Source organism: Ananas comosus, linkage group 8 (assembly GCF_001540865.1).
Source record: "Ananas comosus cultivar F153 linkage group 8, ASM154086v1, whole genome shotgun sequence".
NCBI classification, from domain to species: domain Eukaryota; kingdom Viridiplantae; phylum Streptophyta; class Magnoliopsida; order Poales; family Bromeliaceae; genus Ananas; species Ananas comosus.
In genome coordinates, this window is record NC_033628.1 from 4,898,179 (window position 1) to 4,917,379 (window position 19,201).

General features: G+C 41.9%; 1 protein-coding gene across 1 annotated transcript; it reads right to left on the reverse strand.

Moving 5' to 3' along the window:
- LOC109713839 (transcription factor RAX2-like) lies at positions 14,847–17,599 on the reverse strand. The gene is made up of 3 exons (XM_020238073.1): positions 17,178–17,599; positions 16,804–16,933; positions 14,847–16,132 (listed from the first exon to the last, which is right to left on the reverse strand). The coding sequence occupies exons 1-3, from the start codon at positions 17,311–17,313 to the stop codon at positions 15,382–15,384; spliced, it is 1,017 nt and encodes a 338-aa protein (XP_020093662.1). The 5' UTR covers positions 17,314–17,599; the 3' UTR covers positions 14,847–15,381.

The window sequence follows — 19,201 nt, forward strand, 5'->3', positions numbered from 1 at the left end:
TATCTCCCCAGAGGACGGTCCCACCGGGTTGTAGCGGGTATCTCCCCGGTTAATGGGATTTTGGGTTGGTGAGTTTGTTGAGGGCGAAACCTTCGGGTTAGCCAAGAGATTGGGTAACAAGCACATGAGCTATAATAATATCCTAGTTGAGTGGACTTAAGGCTGAGGTGCAAGTAAGACGTCCTTCGCCTCGAGCCTGCCTTTGCGCGGTACTCCGCGAATGATTGACTCGAGACCGAGTCGGGTTGATAGTTGGTAAAGGTAAATGAGACCCTATGATCAGAATGGTAATTGATATTAGTTTAAAATAGAGAAATAACTTCGAGGTCAATTGAATGAGCTATGAATAGCAGGATTAAAGTAGTTTCGATTGAACTACTAATTGGTTGCATAAATCGCATGATTTTCATATTGCATGGTTGTGAGGCATGACATATATTTCAATTATCGCATATATATATATATATCTGTTGGATATTTGTTGGACTAACATGTTGCAGTGCCTCCCTTGGACCTATTGGTCGAGCTTTTCCCTTAGGTAGCCGTACCCATTGGAACCATCGAGTTGGTTCTCACTCCACGTTGTTTTGGGGTGTTACAGGTTCACACATGAGCAGCGCAGCGGCGCGAGGCGAGGGCGTAGCTCCATAGTTAGCACCCTACCACCGAGACCAGAGATAGCGGTACCCCGAGTCAGCCTAGTTAGGGGTGTAGAAGAAAAGAAAAGGAAAGAATGAACAATGTTGTAATAATTTTGATTGTATTTGGAAGTTAAATGTAAAATGTAATTGTGATGTAAAATATATCTAGTGAATGTGAATGCTTGTAATAACAAGTAGATTATGTTTTTGATACTTCCTTATGCAATCTTTGATTGAAATGTGTTCATAGTTGGAACTTTGTACATTGTATTGATTGCGACGCCTTGTATGTATAGGGGAGACTCTGTCCGCGGTACCGGAAAAACTCTGTCCGTTCGGCGGTCTGTCGGCGTGCCCGAAACCGGCCAAATAGGCGGGCTCGGAGCGTGACATGACAAGACCCTTTAAATTTTTCTCTCACATATATTTTAATTAAATATATTATATAAATATATATCTATAAAAAATTTCTTTGTTTCATTCTACCGTAAATAATTTTGAGTTGTGATCAAATTAATTTTCTTAGATATGATTAATTAGTTATTTACTTACACAGTTGCTAATATGCTCCTATAAAAATCTAGCATCTTACATATGCACATTTAAATTAATTAAATTAAAAACTGGCCAAATATAACTCTACAAAAGTATAGAAAACAAACTTAATATAACTGCAACAAAATTTTTATGCCCACCCGATCGTTCGCCCAATTAAGCTCCCAAAAAAGACAAAAGTTACGTAGGAAATGAAATGAGCACAAATTAAGTAGAGTGTAATAAAGTATATATTAGTCTTATATTTATGTTAGGTGCTCTAAACTGGAACCTGTATGTCTCTAAATCATTTTTCTTCTAAGAAAGGAAATGCCGTACAGAGTCCTCTACTTCAAATCGTGTTGTGGATATTTTCTAGCTAGCCTCACCCTAAAAAGAAAAGATAATCATCATTTAGATTATTGAGTATGAAACCATAGAATTTTTTGAAAACAAATTTGTGGCCTATTCTTAGAATTAGGGCCTATATCTTGCCTGCATGGAGTTAAATTTTAACAAAAGTTTTAAGAGAGTTTTTGTTAGATGTCTCGAATTCTAAAACTATAAATTTTTATAAGCCTATTCTATTTTAATCATTCTATTAAGTTATGTTTAGATTATGCCTAATTTTATTGGGATTATTCCTAATCTTATTAAATTTGTATTTCTAGTTGTATTATGATTTAGTTACTATTATAAAGAGTCTGGCTACAATGCTATTAATAGCACCCAACAGTTGGTGCTATACCATGTTTGTCACGCCCCGGATTTCTCATTTTTTCGGGCACGCTAACAGACCCGCTGTATACATAAAAAATTTTCCTGTATACGAAGCGAAACTGTACCTGTATCTGTAATCAAACAATACTATAACCAGTAGTATAGAGCTGCTAGAAAGGAATTTCTATACATACATAGCATCCAGGTACAAAAATACTCGCTCCAGCGAGGTACAATATCAGTATGTAACGAACCAAAAACTACAACTACCTGTAGCTGGTATTCCTCTTGCTCAGCAACTCGTCTGGACGAGCTTTAGCTAACTCGTAATGCCCTTGCTACGATCAGTCTCGGTAGTAGTAGCAGCCGGAACAGGAGGCTCTGCAAAAGATCCACAACTGGGCGTGAGAACTACTGCAAAAGAAGTAGTCCTCAGTGGGTACGGCTACCGACCAAAACGGCTCACCAACGAAGTCTATAGAAGGGATACACAATGATAGTAAGGAAATTGGAAACAATCTACAGCTACATGCCCTATACTATCATGATCCATACTAGCTATCAGTAGAACAAAGCCATCTCTGACCCAATCTCACTAGGGACTATAAACATACCCGTCCCAGGGACTGTGGACACACCCGTCCCGCCTGTCGAAGCTATACAGCTACCTCCATGCTAAGTAGTCCGTGGAGAGCAAGTCCAACCAGGACTAAACGACACTAACGCAAACGCATAAAGCCCGACTCTCGAGTGGCACTCGTGGGCGCTACCCAACCGAATATGCAAGCGTATCTCTATCAAGCTCAATCAGGCTCTCACAGGCTATAGTCAAGTAAACAGGGTCTAACTAGTTTAACAATCAAACTCACGTGCCCTCGGCACAATCTAATGCAAAAACAGCAATCTGGGTCCACCGTTAACCATAACGGCATCCGACAGTCCGGAACAGCCTAAACACTGCTGTAAAAATAAGCTCGGCATCCTAACACGAGCGTAAATACAATCTACACTATCCTGCGTATCCACCGCCCTCCAAACTGCGGTGATACAAACAACTACGACTCCTAGAGCTAAATCTGGTAGTTTTAACACGTGACAGTGTAGAAACGCCACTTTTTTCCTAAGTCAATTTTCAAGTCCAGCATGTATATTTAACTAACATTTAAACCCCAAAATTCAGATTCACTAAACATGCAAATCCATTAAGTTGAGCTAATTAGCATGATACATGATAACCGACATTCATGCTGACAACAATACAACTTAGGAGGAAATCCGCAAAATACGGTAAGCATAACATTATCCCACCTCTAACGCTAATCTACGGCACAACTAGAAGTCGCGAAGCCGCTGGGATACACAACCGAAACCACCCCTAGACCAGTAGCAAGGATTCTCTAAGAACTAAAACAACAATACCACTAATGTTATCAATAAACTAAAATTCAGCCCCTACGCTCAAATTCCTTCAATCTCAATGTCAATTTCACCTTTCGATCTTCAAATCTGGTGAAGCAAGGTTCCAAAACCTGTGTACTAAGATGGAGAATTACCCTCAGGTCCAAAATCTAGCTTCCTTCAAAGATTGCATTATGAAAATCCACAAAACTCAAATTTCAGTTTCAATACTGCAGCAGTCCAGAAAAATAGCAATTGACCAAACTAACCTGAATCAAATTCTCCCAAAATGGGCTCCACGAATTCCTCTTGAAGTCAAAGATCCACCAAACCAAGTTTCACAGCAAACGGAGCTTCCTACGTCGTACTCGAGCCAAAATGCCGAAGGTCGCTGCTGGAAATCTGCAGAATTAGCACTCCACAAGTTTGGAATTGTGGAGTTTGGAGTAATCTGAGGGACTTAGATGCAAAATGGAGCTTCTCTGTGAAGAAGGAACGAAAAGGCTTTACTGTGGTTGAACACAACCTATTTATAGGGTGTTGAAGGGGTGAAATAAGCCTCAAGAGCAAATATTTCCAATCTGCCGCCCCGCAGAAACGCACATTTTTGGGCGCCCAAAACCATGTTCTGGGCGTCTGAAACCTCCAGGTTGCACAAAAGATCCCCTTTAGTTCCTCTGCCCGCGGTGTGCTGCGCCCATATCCGGCTCCGGCGGACCTCACCTACCACCAGCCACATGTCAACGCAAACGATACTCACGAAGTGAATTTTCGGACCCACTTCTAGGCGCCCGAAACTAGGATCCGAATTGGCTTCCAGTTCTGCTCAGTTCTGCACTCAAGTTCTGGGCGACCCAAATCCAGTTCTGGGCGCCCGAAACTGGCAAAACTCCAGTTTTGCTTATTTGAGTGCGCCGAGTCCATTTCTGCATCCATTTCGTGCAGAAACGACTCCGACTCAGTCCGACACTCTCCAGATGTATCGACCAGTCACTAATACTATAGCCAATCCTATCAAAACCTCAGGGACACTACATCCTTCCCCACTATAAAAAGTTTCGTCCCCGAAACTTAAATTCATACGTCAATCCGGAGCATCGAACAAGTAGGGGTAGGACTCCCGCATCACCGTCTCAGGCTCCCAAGTCGCCTCTCGCTCCTTGTGATGACTCCACTGCACTTTTACATAAGAAATGACCCGGTTGCGCAATCCTTTCAATTCACGAGCCAGAATCCGCACCGGTCGCTCCTGATATCTCAAGTCCTTGCAAAGCTCAAGCGGAGTGAAGTCTATCACGTGAGACGGATCGAACACATATCTCCTCAATGCTGAGACGTGGAAAACATTATGAATACCGGCCAGTCATAGGGGTAGAGCAATCCTATAGGCAACTGGTCCAACTCGCTCCAATACCTCAAAAGGGCCAACAAAGCGTGGACTCAACTTTCAACGAACTCCAAATCTGCATATGCCTCTGGACGGCGAGACTTTCAGAAACACATGGTCTCCAACCTAGAACTCTAAGTCTTGTCTCCTGGTATCGGCGTAGGTCCTCTGGCAACTCTAAGCTATCAAAAGGTGTCGTCGCACTGCTCTAACATTTTCCTCAGCCTCTAGTAAGATCTTAGACCCTAGCGTTTTCCTTTCACCCACATCACTCCAAAACAAAAAGGATCGACATCTGCGTCCATACAATGCCTCAAACGGAGCCATCTCGATACTCGTTTGATAGCTATTGTTGTATGCAAACTCAGCCAGTCTCAAATGTCGATACTACCCTCCTCCAAAGTCCAGGACACATGCCCTCAGTATGTTCTCCAGAGTCTGAATGGTCCGCTCTGACTGACCATCCGTCTGTTGGTGAAACGCTGTACTGAAATGCAACTGTGTACACAAGGCTGTCTGAAGACTTCTCCAAAAGTATGAAACAAACCTCGGGTCTCTGTCAGATACGATCGAAATCGGCACACCATGCAGCCTAACAATCTCATCCAGATATAGCTGCGCGAGTCTCTCCCTGGACCAGGTGGTCTGTACTGGTAGGAATTGATCAGACTTAGTTAGTCTGTCTACTATCACCCAAATAGCATCGAAACCACCCTGTGCTCTAAGCAACCCCATGACGAAGTCCACCATGATCTACTCCCATTTCTACTCGGGTATTGGCAGACTCTGAAGCTTGCCAGCAGATACCTGATGCTCTGCCTTTACCTGTTGGCAAGTTAAACACTGAGCTACAAATCTGTCAATATCCCTCTTCATTCCATTCCACCAGAACTATGCCTTCAAATCCTTATACATCTTGGTTCCACCAGGGTGAACCGTATAAGGTGAACAATGAGCCTCTCTCAATATATCCTCTCGGATCTCTAAATCTATAGGCACACACAGTCGGTCCCTGTACCGCAGTACTCCCGAACTGTCCACAGCAAAACCCTATGCTTGTCCCCTCTCTAACTGCTCTCGAATTCTTAATAAGTACGGGTCTCCACTCTGTTTCTCTCGGATCCTATCGAACTGAGTAGGCTGCAAGACCATAGACATCGGTCTTGCAGTAGACACAGGGGACACAACCTCGAGCCTCAACCGCTATAGCTCCTCAAGTAACAGCCTCTGCTGAGTGATCAACATGCTCAAGCTCTACAATGACTTCCTGCTCAACGCATCTGCCACCACATTCGCCTTACCGGGGTGATACTGAATACTAATATCATAGTCCTTCAATAACTCCAACTACCGGCGTTGTCTCAAATTCAACTCTTTTCGGGTGAAGAGATACTTGAGACTCTTATGATCAGTAAACACCTCGCATTGCTCGCCATACAAGTATTGCCGCCACAACTTTAATGCAAAAACCACTATGGCAAGCTCCAAGTCATGCGTAGGGTAATTCTTTTCGTAATTCTTTAATTGCCGTGAAGCATAAGCAATTACCCTACCATGCTGCCTCAACACACAGCCCAAACCACTGTGCAATGCATCACTGTAGATCACAAATCCTTCCCCCATCACTAGAAGGGCAAGGATAGGAGTCAAGGTCAACCTCTGTCTTAACTGATCAAAGCTCCTCTGATAATCCTCACTCCAGATGAACTTAATTCCTTTACAGTCAATCGAGTGAGGGGTGTGGAAAGCTTCGCAAAGCCTTCCACAAACCGACGGTAATAACCAGCAAGTCCAAGGAAACTCCTCACCTCTATCACCGTCGTCGGTCTAGGCCAACCCCGAATAGCATCAATCTTCTTCAGGTCCACTGCTACCCCAACTGCAGAAATCACATGACCCAAGAAAGCAACCTCCCGTAACCAGAACTCGCACTTCTTCAACTTGGCATACAACTTCTTATCTCTCAGAAGCTGTAGCACAATCCTCAAGTGCTCCTCATGCTCGGCATCACTCCGGAAGTATATCAAAATATCATCAATGAAGACTACCACAAATCTATTCAAGAACGGCTTGAACACTCTGTTTATCAAATCCATAAATGCGGCATGAGCATTTGTCAATCCAAAAGGTATCACAGTAAACTCATAATGCCCGTACCGAGTCCGAAAAGCAGTCTTGGGAATATCCTCGGCCCTCACCCTCAACTGGTGGTAACATGACTGAAGATCAATCTTCGAGAGGACACAAGATCCTTGCAGCTGATCAAACAGATCATCAATGCGCTGCAAAGGATACTTGTTCTTGATGGTCACTTTATTCAGCTCCCGGTAATCCACACACAATCTAAGTGAACCATCCTTCTTCTTCACAAATAACACCGGCGCTCCCCAAGGCGATACACTGGGTCTCACATACCCCTTATCCATCAGATCCTGAAGCTGCACCTTTAGCTCTCTCAGCTCTGCCGGTGCCATTCGATAAGGTGCCTTCGAGATTGGTGCAGTTTCAGGAACTACATCAATCACAAACTCGATCTCCCTCTCCGGCGGCATCGTCGTCAACTCTGGGGGAAACACATCCGAAAACACGCGGACTATAGGAATATCCTCGAGTGCCGGTGCCGCCATAGGCACCTCCACAACCGTGGCCAGAAAAGCAATACATCCCCTACTCATCAGCTGTTTGCCCTCGCCGAAGAAATCCAAGTGGCAAACAACATACTCCTACAGCCTCTGAAAGTGAACTCCTCCTGGCCTGACTCGCGGAACGTCACAGTCCTTGCTCCACAGTCAATAATAGCATAGTACCGCGCAAACCAATCCATGCCGAGCACAATGTCAAAGTCCAACAGCTGCCCTAAAACTAATAGTTCTGCGGGCATGATCCACGAATCTAACAACACCGGACACGACCAACAGTACTCTGCAACCTGTAAAACATAGTCGGGGATTTGCACCTTTTGTACCTGTGATAATGACCCTAACTCTAGACCATGCAACAATACAAATGCTCGGCTAACAAAAGAATACGATGCACCGGTATCAAAAAGTGTACGAGCTCTAATGCCGGAAATCAAAATGATACCTTCCACCACTCAGTCGGCTGCTGTAGAGTCCTCCACCTTAGCTGCATATATCCTGCCACTCGGAGCCTGCTATCGCTGCTCACCCTGACGCGGCACAGATACTCTATCCTCCTCGCGGTAACTCGGTGGTGCTCCGTAAGACTGCTGAGGCGCTGGCTGCGCTGATGTTGTCGATGGTGCTGGTAATGCTGCTCGGGGACAAGCTGACCTCATGTGTCCAGGCTGACCACAAGTAAAACAACGGCCCTCTCTCTGCTTACACTGTCGGGGCCAGTGTGGTCCCCCATAGATCATACATTGCGAAGTCCGCTGTGCTTGTCCTTGCTGAAGGGATCCCCTGGAACGCTGACGCCCCGAAGACCCACCACCCTAGAACGTGATCGTGGAGGCCTCGGCAGAGGCCTCCTGCTCGACTGTCCTCCATCATCTGGAAAGGGCCGCTTCCTGTCCTGACTCTGCCCTGGGACGTGAGTCCTCTCTCGAATTGATGCATCACCTCTCTCTACCCACAAGGCCTGCTCCATAGATGCGTCCAAGGCCCTCAACCTTGGCGCCTGCACCAACCTGAAAATCTCAGACCTCAATCATCACTGAAAAAGATATACTCTGTGCGCCTCATCTCTAGCTACAAAAGGGACAGTTCAGGAATCGAGTAAACTCACGGATGTACTCCTGAACCGGTCGCTCGCCCTGCTGGAGTATCTTCAAATCCTCCTCGAGCTTCTGCTTTATACTGTTCGGAAAATATATCCCATATAGCATACCACAGAACTCATCCCATCTCATCTGCGAAGCCACCAACCTATAGTCTCGCCTTACCCTCCTCCACCAAGTATGTGCATCACCGGCCAAACAGTGAACTCCAAGATGTACCTGCTCCCGCTCAGGAATAAACAGATCCTCAAACAGTTTCTCCATCGTGCTGACCTAGCCCTCGACAACCCAAGCCTCCGTACAGCTGCCATCATAAGTCGACAGATCAAAACGACGAAATCGGGCAAGTCTCTCACCAATACGCTCCAGCTTAGCCTCAGTCATCTGTGCTGCCTCACCAAAAGATGCAACTGGCGCTGTGTGAACTGCCACTGGTGGGGGTACAGCTCTGGCTGATGTGGCCGCTGGAGTAGTCGGGGGTGGAACTGGCTGCTCTGGTACTGTGCTCTACGGCGGAGCTAACCTCTCACACATCCTCTGTAACAACGCCCCATGCTGCCTCGTCACCTCTGTCAAGGCAGCCAATTGCTCACTCAGATCGGGGGGTGCACTCGCCTTTGGTCGTGTACTCGGCTCTGCCTGCTCAGGCATCACAGGAGGTGCGGCACGATCCCGCGTCGACGGTCGGCCTCGACGTGGATACATAGCTGCATGAAAAGAAAAAGGGTCAGATAAAACACAAACACTCTCGGCCCAATCAAACGAAAGTCTAGAAGGCAGCCCCTGTTTCTCCTCAAAATTATTTCGTCTGCAGCCAACATAATTTTTCTGGGCCCAAATAGGCACTCCTTCAATCACTCACTCCACTCTAGGAGGAGTAAGAACAAAACAATCACTGACTTTCGTGACCAATCACGCCTTTCGCGTCTTACCCTCTCCTACGGTTTGCCAAACTTAGGGCTCCTAGGTCCCAATGACCTAATACTAAGCTCTGATACCAACTTAATCTGTCACGCCCGGATTTCTCATTTTCACGAGCACGCTAACAGACCCGCTGTATACATAAAAATTTTTTCTGTATACGAAGCGAAGCTGTACCTGTACCTGTAATCAAACAACACTACAACCAGTAGTATAGAGCTGCTAGAAAGGAATAAAACATATATAATAACAGTGGTTCTATACATATATAGCATCTAGGTACAAAAATACTTGCTCCAGCGAGGTACAACATCAGTATGTAACGAACCAAAAACTATAACTACCTGTAACTGGTACTCCTCTAGCTCAGCAACTCATCTGGAAGGGCTCTAGCTAACTCACAATGCCCTTGCCACGATCAGTCTCGGTAGTAGCAGCAGCCGGAACAGGAGGCTATGCAAAAGATCCACAACTGGGCGTGAGAACTACTGCAAAAGTAGTCTTCAGTGGGTACGGCTACCGACCACAACGGCTCACCCACTAAGTCTACATAAGGGATACACAATGATAGTAAGAAAATTGGAAACAATCTACAGCTACATGCCCCTATACTATCATGATCTACACTAGCTATCAGTAGAACAAAGCCATCTCTGACCCAATCTCACTAGGGACTGTAAACATACTCGTCCCACGGACTGTGGACACACTCGTCCCGCCTGTCGAAACTATACAGCTACCTCCACGCTAAACAGTCCGTGGAGAGCAAGTCCAACCAAGACTAAACGAAACCAACGCAAATACACAAAACCCGACTCTGGAGTGGCACTCGTGGGCGCTACCCAACCGAGTATGCAAGCGTATCTCTGTCGAGCTCAATCAGGCTCTCACATGTTAGAGTCAAGTAAACAGGGTCTAACTAGTTTAACAACCAAACTTACGTGCCCTCGGCACAATCTGATGCAAAAACAGCAATCTGGGTCCACCGTTCACCACAACGGCACCCGACAGTCCGGAACAGCCTAAACACTGCTGTAAAAATAAGCTTGGCATCCCAACACGAGCGTAAATACAATCTACACTATCCTGCATATCCACCGCCCTCCAAACTGCGGTCATATAAACAACTACAACTCCTAGAGCTAAATCTGGTAGTTTTAACATGTGACAGTGTAGAAACACCACTTTTTTCCTAAGTCACTTTTCAAGTCCAGCATGTATATTTAACTAACATTTAAGCCCCAAAATTCAGATTCACTAAACATGCAAATCCATTAAGTTGAGCTAATTAGCATGATACATGATAACCAACATTCATGCTGACAACAATACAACTTAGGAGGAAATCCGCGAAATACGGTAAGCATAACATTATCCCACCTCTAACGCTAATCCAGGGCACAGCTAGAAGTCGCGAAGCCGCTGGGATACACAACCGAAACCACCCCTGGACCAGCAGCAAGGATTCTCCAAGAACTAAAACAACAATACCACTAATGTTATCAATAAAACTAAAATTCAGCCCCTACGCTCAAATTCCTTTAATCTCAATGTCAATTCCACCTTTCGATCTTCAAATCTGGTGAAGCAAGGTTCCAAAACCTGTGTACTAAGATGGAGAATTACCCTCAGGTCCAAAATCCAGCTTCCTCCAAAGATTGCATTATGAAAATCCACAAAACTCAAATTTCAGTTTCAATACTGCAGCAGTCCAGAAAAACAGCAATTAACCAAACTAACCTGAATCAAATTATGCCAAAATGGGCTCCACGAATTCCTCTTGAAGTCTAGGATCCTCCAAATCAAATTTTACAGCAAACGGAGCTTCCTACGTCGTACACGAGCCAAAACGCCAAAGGTCGCTGCTGGAAATCTGCAGAATTAGCACTCCTTAAGCTTGAAATTGTGGAATTTGGAATAATTTGAGAGACTTAGATGCAAAATGGAGCTTCTCTGTGAAGAAGGAACGAAAAGGCTTTACTGTGGTCGAACACTACCTATTTATAGGGTGTTGAAGGGGTGAAATAAGCCTCAAGAGCCAACATTTCCAATCTGCCGCCCCTGCAGAAATGCATATTTTCGGGCGCCCGAAACCATGTTCTGGGCATCCGAAACCTCCAGGCTGCATAAAAGATCCCCTTCGGTTCCTCCGCCCGCTGTGTGCTGTGCCCATATCCGGCTCCGGCGGACCTCACCTACCACCAGCCACATGTCAGCGCAAACGATACTCACGAAGTGAATTTTCGGACCCACTTCTAGGCGCCCGAAACTAGGATCCAAATTGGCTTCCAGTTCTGTTCAGTTCTGCACTCAAGTTTTGGGTGACCTAAATCCAGTTCTGGGCGCTCGAAACTGGCAAAACTCCAGTTTTGCTTATTTGAGTGCGCCGAGTCCATTTCTGCATCTGTTTCGTGCAGAAACGACTCTGACTCAGTCCGACACTCTCCAAATGTGTCGACCAGTCACTAATGCTGTAGCCAATCCTATCCAAACCTCAGGGACACTACAATGTTTTCCACCATTAGATCTACCCCGTTGATCATTTCCACCCCTAGATCATAGTATTCCACCAACCACCCACTAAACCCTAGGGAGCACTATCATCCTATCCACACATCCCTTCATCCAAAAAACAAAAACCTAATAACACTAATAACTTGGTGCTATTAATAGTAGTTTCTATTATAAATGTACCTTTTATTGTATTAATTTGGTGCTGCAGAAGAGAGGAAGTATGGTGTATTTTTAGGATTAGGATTTTACGATAATTAAAAATATATTTTATAGACCATTTTGATTATAATGAAAATCTTCACTATGTCTTCGCCTGTGGATATAGGCCAGTGGCCAAACCACATAAATATTTGTGTGCTTTATTTTAATTTCTTCTCTTTTTGAAATTTTCTTTTGGTATTTTAGCGCTCGACAAACAAAATCTTTTTCACTTTTATAATAACAAACTTGTATTAGAGAACATCCAATATCGGCATAAGTTGCAAATTTCTAATAAACTGGTATTAGAGATTGTTTTTTTTTTGGGTATTTAAGGTGTCGACAAATTAAGTTTGAGATCGAGAAGTTTTATCGCTCCAGAAGTTTCACTCTACGACAAGTTGTCACTCTAATGCAATAGAGGTTGTAAAATACATATGTGGAGAAAGAGAAGATGGCACTTCAGAAAACTTTGCTGATTTGCTCGTCAAGTCTTTTCGGTGATGAAGTTTAAGTATTCTGCAAACTTGGTTTGCACGTTTAGTAGCACTTCAGAAGCGTTTTGCAGTTTTGATGGAGAAGTCAGAGAATTCAGGCCAAGATATAGATTATTAGATGTCTTGAATTCTGAATCCACAAGATTTTTTTAACCCTATTCTACTTGGTTAACTCATGAAGTTATGTTTAAATTATGCCTAATCTTATTAAGATTATTTCTAGCCTTAGTAGATTTGTATTCTTAGTTATATTAGTATTTATTCACTATTATAAATGTCTTTTATTCCATTAATATGGTGCGGCCATGAGAGAGAGTATGAGTGTATTTTTGGGACTAGTATTTTGTAAAAGAAACATATTTTGTACACCATTTTAATTGTAATGAAGATATTCACTGTCTTTTCTCGTGAAAGTAAGCAAGTGGCCAAACCATGCACGTAAATATTTGTTTGTTTTATTTTTGTTCTCTCTTTCTTGATTTTCTTTTAGTACTTTCGCGGCCGACTAACTAAATCTTTTTTGCTTTTGATCGCCTCACCCTTCGGTTCATTCCTTTCCTATCGATTTGAAACAGGCTGTCTTAGTGTAGCCTTTCTTTTTGCAATAACTACAAACCAAATTTTTTATGCTTAAATTTCGACCTAGCCTTTTCTTTACTGTCATCAAAATTTCTCTACTTAGATCTTCCTCTAGTAAACAGATCCTCTGCCTTATAGTCTTACCTTCTGTCAGATGATGAGAGTACAACTTCTGTTTCAAATGGAGTTGTTGGTAAGACTTTTCATCATACACAACACAACAATTGTAGTTTTAGGCATAAGCTTTCAACATTACTCTCCTTGGTAACGCATTGTAAAATCTCATTCGAAAGATGTAGCTGGTTTACATAAGAGAATTTCGAGGCACATGATCTAACAGTTTTCTTTTTTTTTTGGCCATGGAGTTGGGATGTTGCTAACTATTCTCATAATAAATAACTCAAAGACTTTTATACATTGCAATAGAAGAAAAGACTCATATTGAGTTTGCAATATCCAGGAGGTACGTACTCTGAACCTTCGTTTTTTTATTTACAAACAGGAGTACCCTTTGTTATTGCTCTCAAGGTGAGCGAATTATTCTGAAACATATGTTAAACACGCACCTGTGAGGTTATTGAAAAGGTCATAAAAGCTAGGTTAAATAAGCACATGCCGGTTAATTACTGAAAGGATTTGAATGGTTGTTGTAAACATCCAGTTTCTTGTTAACTACAATTTTCTTCAAGGAAAAATATTTTGGACTTGCATAACCATCCATCTGTTGCAATGTTTTTGACGGTTTTAGAGGCATATAAATGTTTTTAAACATTGTGCAGGTATATCACATATTTATGGTATTTTCTAGCTAGGGATATATTTGTGTGTGTCTTTTCTAGCTAGGGATATATTTGTGTGTGTGTGTGTGTGTGTGTGTGTGTGTGTATAAAAGTAACTTTTCCTGCCCTTCTCATTTCGATGACTTCGTTTGAACTATATATATATTGTTTTCTGGCCAATCTCTAAAATATTTTCAACAAACCTACATTTTTAAATGTTAGCTTGTAGCTTTACTAATTAAGAGGCATTGGATGGGGGACATATTTGGTCTATTTTGGCAGAAAATTATTAAGAAGGAAGAGTTTATAGATGGCATTAGAATCCAAGATAGACCCACTGAGTGCGTGCTTTGGTTAAATTATTTTCAATCATTTTTTGTGCCATTTAAATATTGGAGCTTTGCTGTTCTTTTCTATCAACATAGACCTGATCTATATATACTTTGCAACATCCAATCAGCACCTTTCATCTTAATCTTAAATAGTAGACATGTCAAGAAATAATAACTTAGTGGTGGATTAAAAAAAAAAAACCATCATATTGCAAATAAGAAAAATTCGAAGTACGTAAACGGTTTTGATAACTCAAAGTACATAAACTTTATCTTTTGGACATTAAGTGTGCATTTTCTATCTTAATTACAGCCCTACCCATCTCCCTTAATCAATTTGTTGGGACGCGTAGGGCATAATTAATAAAAGAAGAGAGAAAGCTAACATGCATATGCCTCTTTGTTAGCTGATGTTGGGATTACAAAACAACCGTCCTACGCCCGCATCAATATATTACGAATTTTAATGCGAATCTAATCTTAGTTACAAACTATACATGCTATTAAAATATGTATCATCGACAGACACGACATGTTTCTTCGGGTACACCCCCGGTCACTCTTTCCATGTGCCAATATTAAACCCTAGCTAAGCACAGCACACTTTGTCTTACCAACCAATAATAGTTCAAGCTTGGAACATTACCAATATACAATACAAAGTTGGTATTGAAAAATTTCGTAGCATATAATTTTCGAGTGCCCAAACTAGCTATAGAGATCTAGATCATGCGTGAACTTAGCTTAGGTGCACGGCGCCCTAACAAACTGAGCTTTGAAGGCTCAATTCCATAATGCTTCTACATGTATGCTAAAATCAATGATCTAATAATTAACCATTAGCTTCTTTTAAGCCCTCAAAGCTTAGTTTGTTAGTGCATCTTGCACCTGAGCCGAACTGGATATGCATATATGTGTACATTTAAGTACTGTGTAATGATGTATCTTGCAGACCTAATTAACAATGCATGTACATAGATATATGATGTCCATCTTTCGAATGCCCAAGTATAAATGGTAAATGTATGCTACAGCCGAAAAAGGGAATTAAGGCGCCGCACAAATCTGATGACCAGACCACCAAATGCGTGAAGGGACTCAGAAGCTGTCAAAGTCTTCATCAGATCACGCCGACCAAAAACCTACTCAAAATAAGCTTTGTAGCTCCCTTTTGTTGCATTTCTTGTTTCAGGGTCATCCACAATAAAGAAGCTGTTGCTACTGCCGTTGTTGTTGTTGTTGTTGTTGTTGTTGCTGCTGTTGTTGCATCCACTGTTAGAACTTACAAGGAGTTGCTTTATCTCCTCGTAGTTGTACTCCAATGGAGCGTCCCAGAAAAGCCCATTACTCCTTTCCACCTCACCTTCTCCTCCTCCTCCTCCTCCTCCTCCTCCAGTGAAGCACTTTTGGTTCTCCTCAAAACTGCCATAGAAAAAGCTCTCAAAGCCCAAGCGCTCCCCTCCACCACCTCCGCCGCCGTAACTTATCTGCGTGCAGCTCCCATCTGAGGAGCTGCAGCTTTGCTCACCCCCAAACATGATCATGTTTCTAGTATTCTCCTTTAGTTGGAATTGGTAATTTGGACTTGTAAAAGTTGAAGTAGTGGAAGGAACAATGTTACCATCCTGGGATAGCGTAGGCAAGTGGTCGTGAAGGCCTGTGAGGAGGGAACCTTGGGTAGTATAGTAGTTATCTTGAGACGATAATAAGGATTGTGAAGAGAATAAGAGTTGGTGCTGCTGCTGCTGCTGCTGCAGCTGTTGTTGGTGTTGTTGTTGGTTTGGCCTCTTCTGAGGAGAGATGCCCAAGAGCTTCCTTTTTAGCTTCGTGTTCCAATAATTCTTGATATCATTGTCCGTCCTGCCAGGGAGATGGGAGGCTATGATGGACCACCTGTATTTATGGAAATAGAGAGTAGTAACATAATTTCTATTTGGGCTCGGACATATGGACCATGGAGGTGCATGTTATTTCTGGTTACTTATTTGTAATGAATTAATATTGATGAGATATATATATAGTTCTCAGTAGCTAGCTTGCATAGGAAACTAAGCATCAATAAAGAGTCCCTAGATATATATGTTTCTATGTTTAGATAGCATTCATAAGAAAACATGCAAGATAGAGAGAGAAAGAGCCAAGATCTGTCCAAAATTAACATCCTTCGGCATTAGGCTCTCAGGCTCTTAATTAGCGAAAAAAGATAAGACATGCTCTGCGGAGATACATCTCTTTTCTGATTAATTGTTGTGGATATTGGTAAGAATAGTTCTCAGTAGCATACGGATGCGCAGAACAAGTATCTACAAGTAGAAATCTGTAGATATCTTCTTGTTAATTTAGAAGGCGCGCACGCATCCGTACGTATCACAAATGATAGATGTAGAGGGAGAGAGAGAGAGAGAGAGAGAGAGAGAGAGAGGATCTCGATCTATATCCTTATTCCTTCCAGAAAGGGAAGACTGTAGATAGCTTGTGTTTTAATTTCCACGGGAGAGAACAAAAAAGAAGAGCTAAATTATAGATCCTTGAATGAGTTGTGTATGTATATATTTCCTTCTCACCTGCTTCCTATGCTGGCAAAGAGGGTGCAGATGATTCTATCCTCATCATCTGTGAAGTCGCCATGCTTTAAGTTGGGCCTAAGGTAGTTCAGCCATCTAAGCCTGCAACTCTTCCCACACCTCTTCAAACCTATAACAAATTGATCAATTAAGAGGAGTTGATGATACTAAACCAATGGTAGGTACACCCAGGCCAACTGGAGAAAAACCACCCAGGCCATGCATGAGAGGAAGGAAAATTAATTAAGAAACTATATAAGGAAGGAAATTAATTGATGAGAAGAGGATCGATCAGATCAGGAGAGAATTAAACCAAATTAAGCAAGCATGTGTGTGCATGTCTCATGCACATATATATATATATATATATATACCTGCTTTTTGAGGGAGGGCAATCCAATTACCGCCGGTGCCATACTTGTCTATGAACTCCTTAAGCTTGGCATCCTCCTCCGGAGACCAAGGACCCTTCTTCACACTCGCCTTGTCACAGCATGGAGCCCTTCCCATTACTCGATCGCAATATTAGTACTTACTAATTAATATAATTAAACCCCGGCCGGCTCGAATATATGGCGTCCCTCCTACTAGCTTCTTTTTGTCCCTTTGATGGTTTAATTGGGCCTATTTTGATTTGATGGTGGCGAGGCGATGGAAAGCCAGCCTAGCTAGCTGCTACTTCTCTTCTCTTCTCTTCTCTTCTCTGGGACAGGACGCCGGCTGCTGCCTTTTGGGAGATATTATTATTGCACAGAAAGCAATATTGAGAGACAGAGAGCAGAAAGAGAGCGATCGAGCGAGCGAGACATCATAATGCACTACACTCTAATATTATTATTATTATTATACTATTCTGGGGAGGTTGTAGTAAGTCAAAAGGATAGCCTGTTTGGTTTCCATCACTTCCGACCTCCTCGCTGGCCCTCCCAACAAAATCTCTTCGCCAGAAAAACTTGGCCTTTCCAATTAACTAAGCCATCCTGCTGTACCTACGAGAGGTCCCCTCTCTCTCTCTCTCTCAAATAAATAATATATTTTTTAAAAAAAAATTAAAAGAGATAGGAGTGGTCGTCTCTCTCTCTCTCTCTAGAACATATAATATTATGAAAATGAATTATTGTCACGAATATTATTATCTAAACAATTTCGAATTTTAGAAAGAAAGAATTATTTTGCTCTAGCTAATTTAGCATCTACAGTCGCCATTCCGAGTTTAAATTCAATCTGACTTCCAATTTTTATTATTTTTTCTATTTAACTTAAATTTACTTCGCGCACTTATCAATATATTTATAGCACGAATTTAAGAAAGGGCGCAGAATATATATGAAATGATTTAAATATCATCGTTCGTCTAGCAACTCAACTTTTTAAAACTATTATATATATATATTTATATATATATGTATATGTATATATATATATGTATATATATATATATATATATGTATATATATATATATATATATATATATATATATATGTATATGTATATATATATATATATATATTCACATTATTTGACAACCTCTTATTAGAGGCCTCTCTCTCTCTTATGTGGTTTTCTATGTTGGCTCTTAAATTTCCTTTTCCTTGCATCAGAAAGTCTATTGGGAAGTGTAAAAAATAAGTGAAAGAGATGGATGGTTAAGTGTGTGGGCCCTGCATGTAGGTATATATGATGGACTCCAAACCACGGTCTATATGGAGCAAACTTTCCTGATGGAGACTAAGCATCGTTGGCTTAATTATCTAGCTGCAAGTGTGCATGCATGTGACCTGTCCACCACTGATCCCTGGTTTCTACTGTGCAATCTAATCTACAATTAAAAATATTTATTTGTGATCTGTTTGGTTGAAATTAAACTCTGCAAAAACTTAATGCATTGTGCATATCAAGGGACTAACTAATTAACTAGACAAAGCTTTGATACATAAAGAAGAGTAATGAATGATATGAGAAAGTTATATAGAATATCCCCAAACGTAGTAGTGCTACTTAAGTACTATTAAGTACTGCAAATGAGTTGGTAATTTCAATAAAATAAGTTTAGTTAAACCAGCGTCTAAAAGATGAGAGCCAATGATATTATAATAAACAAAAATACTGATTAATGAATAATATTTAAGAGGATCTTTGAAGGTACCCGTTACAGCACTACAAATAAAGGATTAAGTGCATGTATGACCCGAAAACTAGCCGGTCAAGTCCTTAATTTTTTGTCTTGATTTGGCATATATCAGACAAGATTTAATCATTTAACATAGCGGTCTTAATTAATGTGCTCCCTTAATTTCTTACGAAAGGTCAATGTCGAGGGGTATTCTTCTTCTTCTCAAATGAAACATACATGCATGGTGGAACTCCGAAGGAGTATCACATCCTTAATTGTAATAT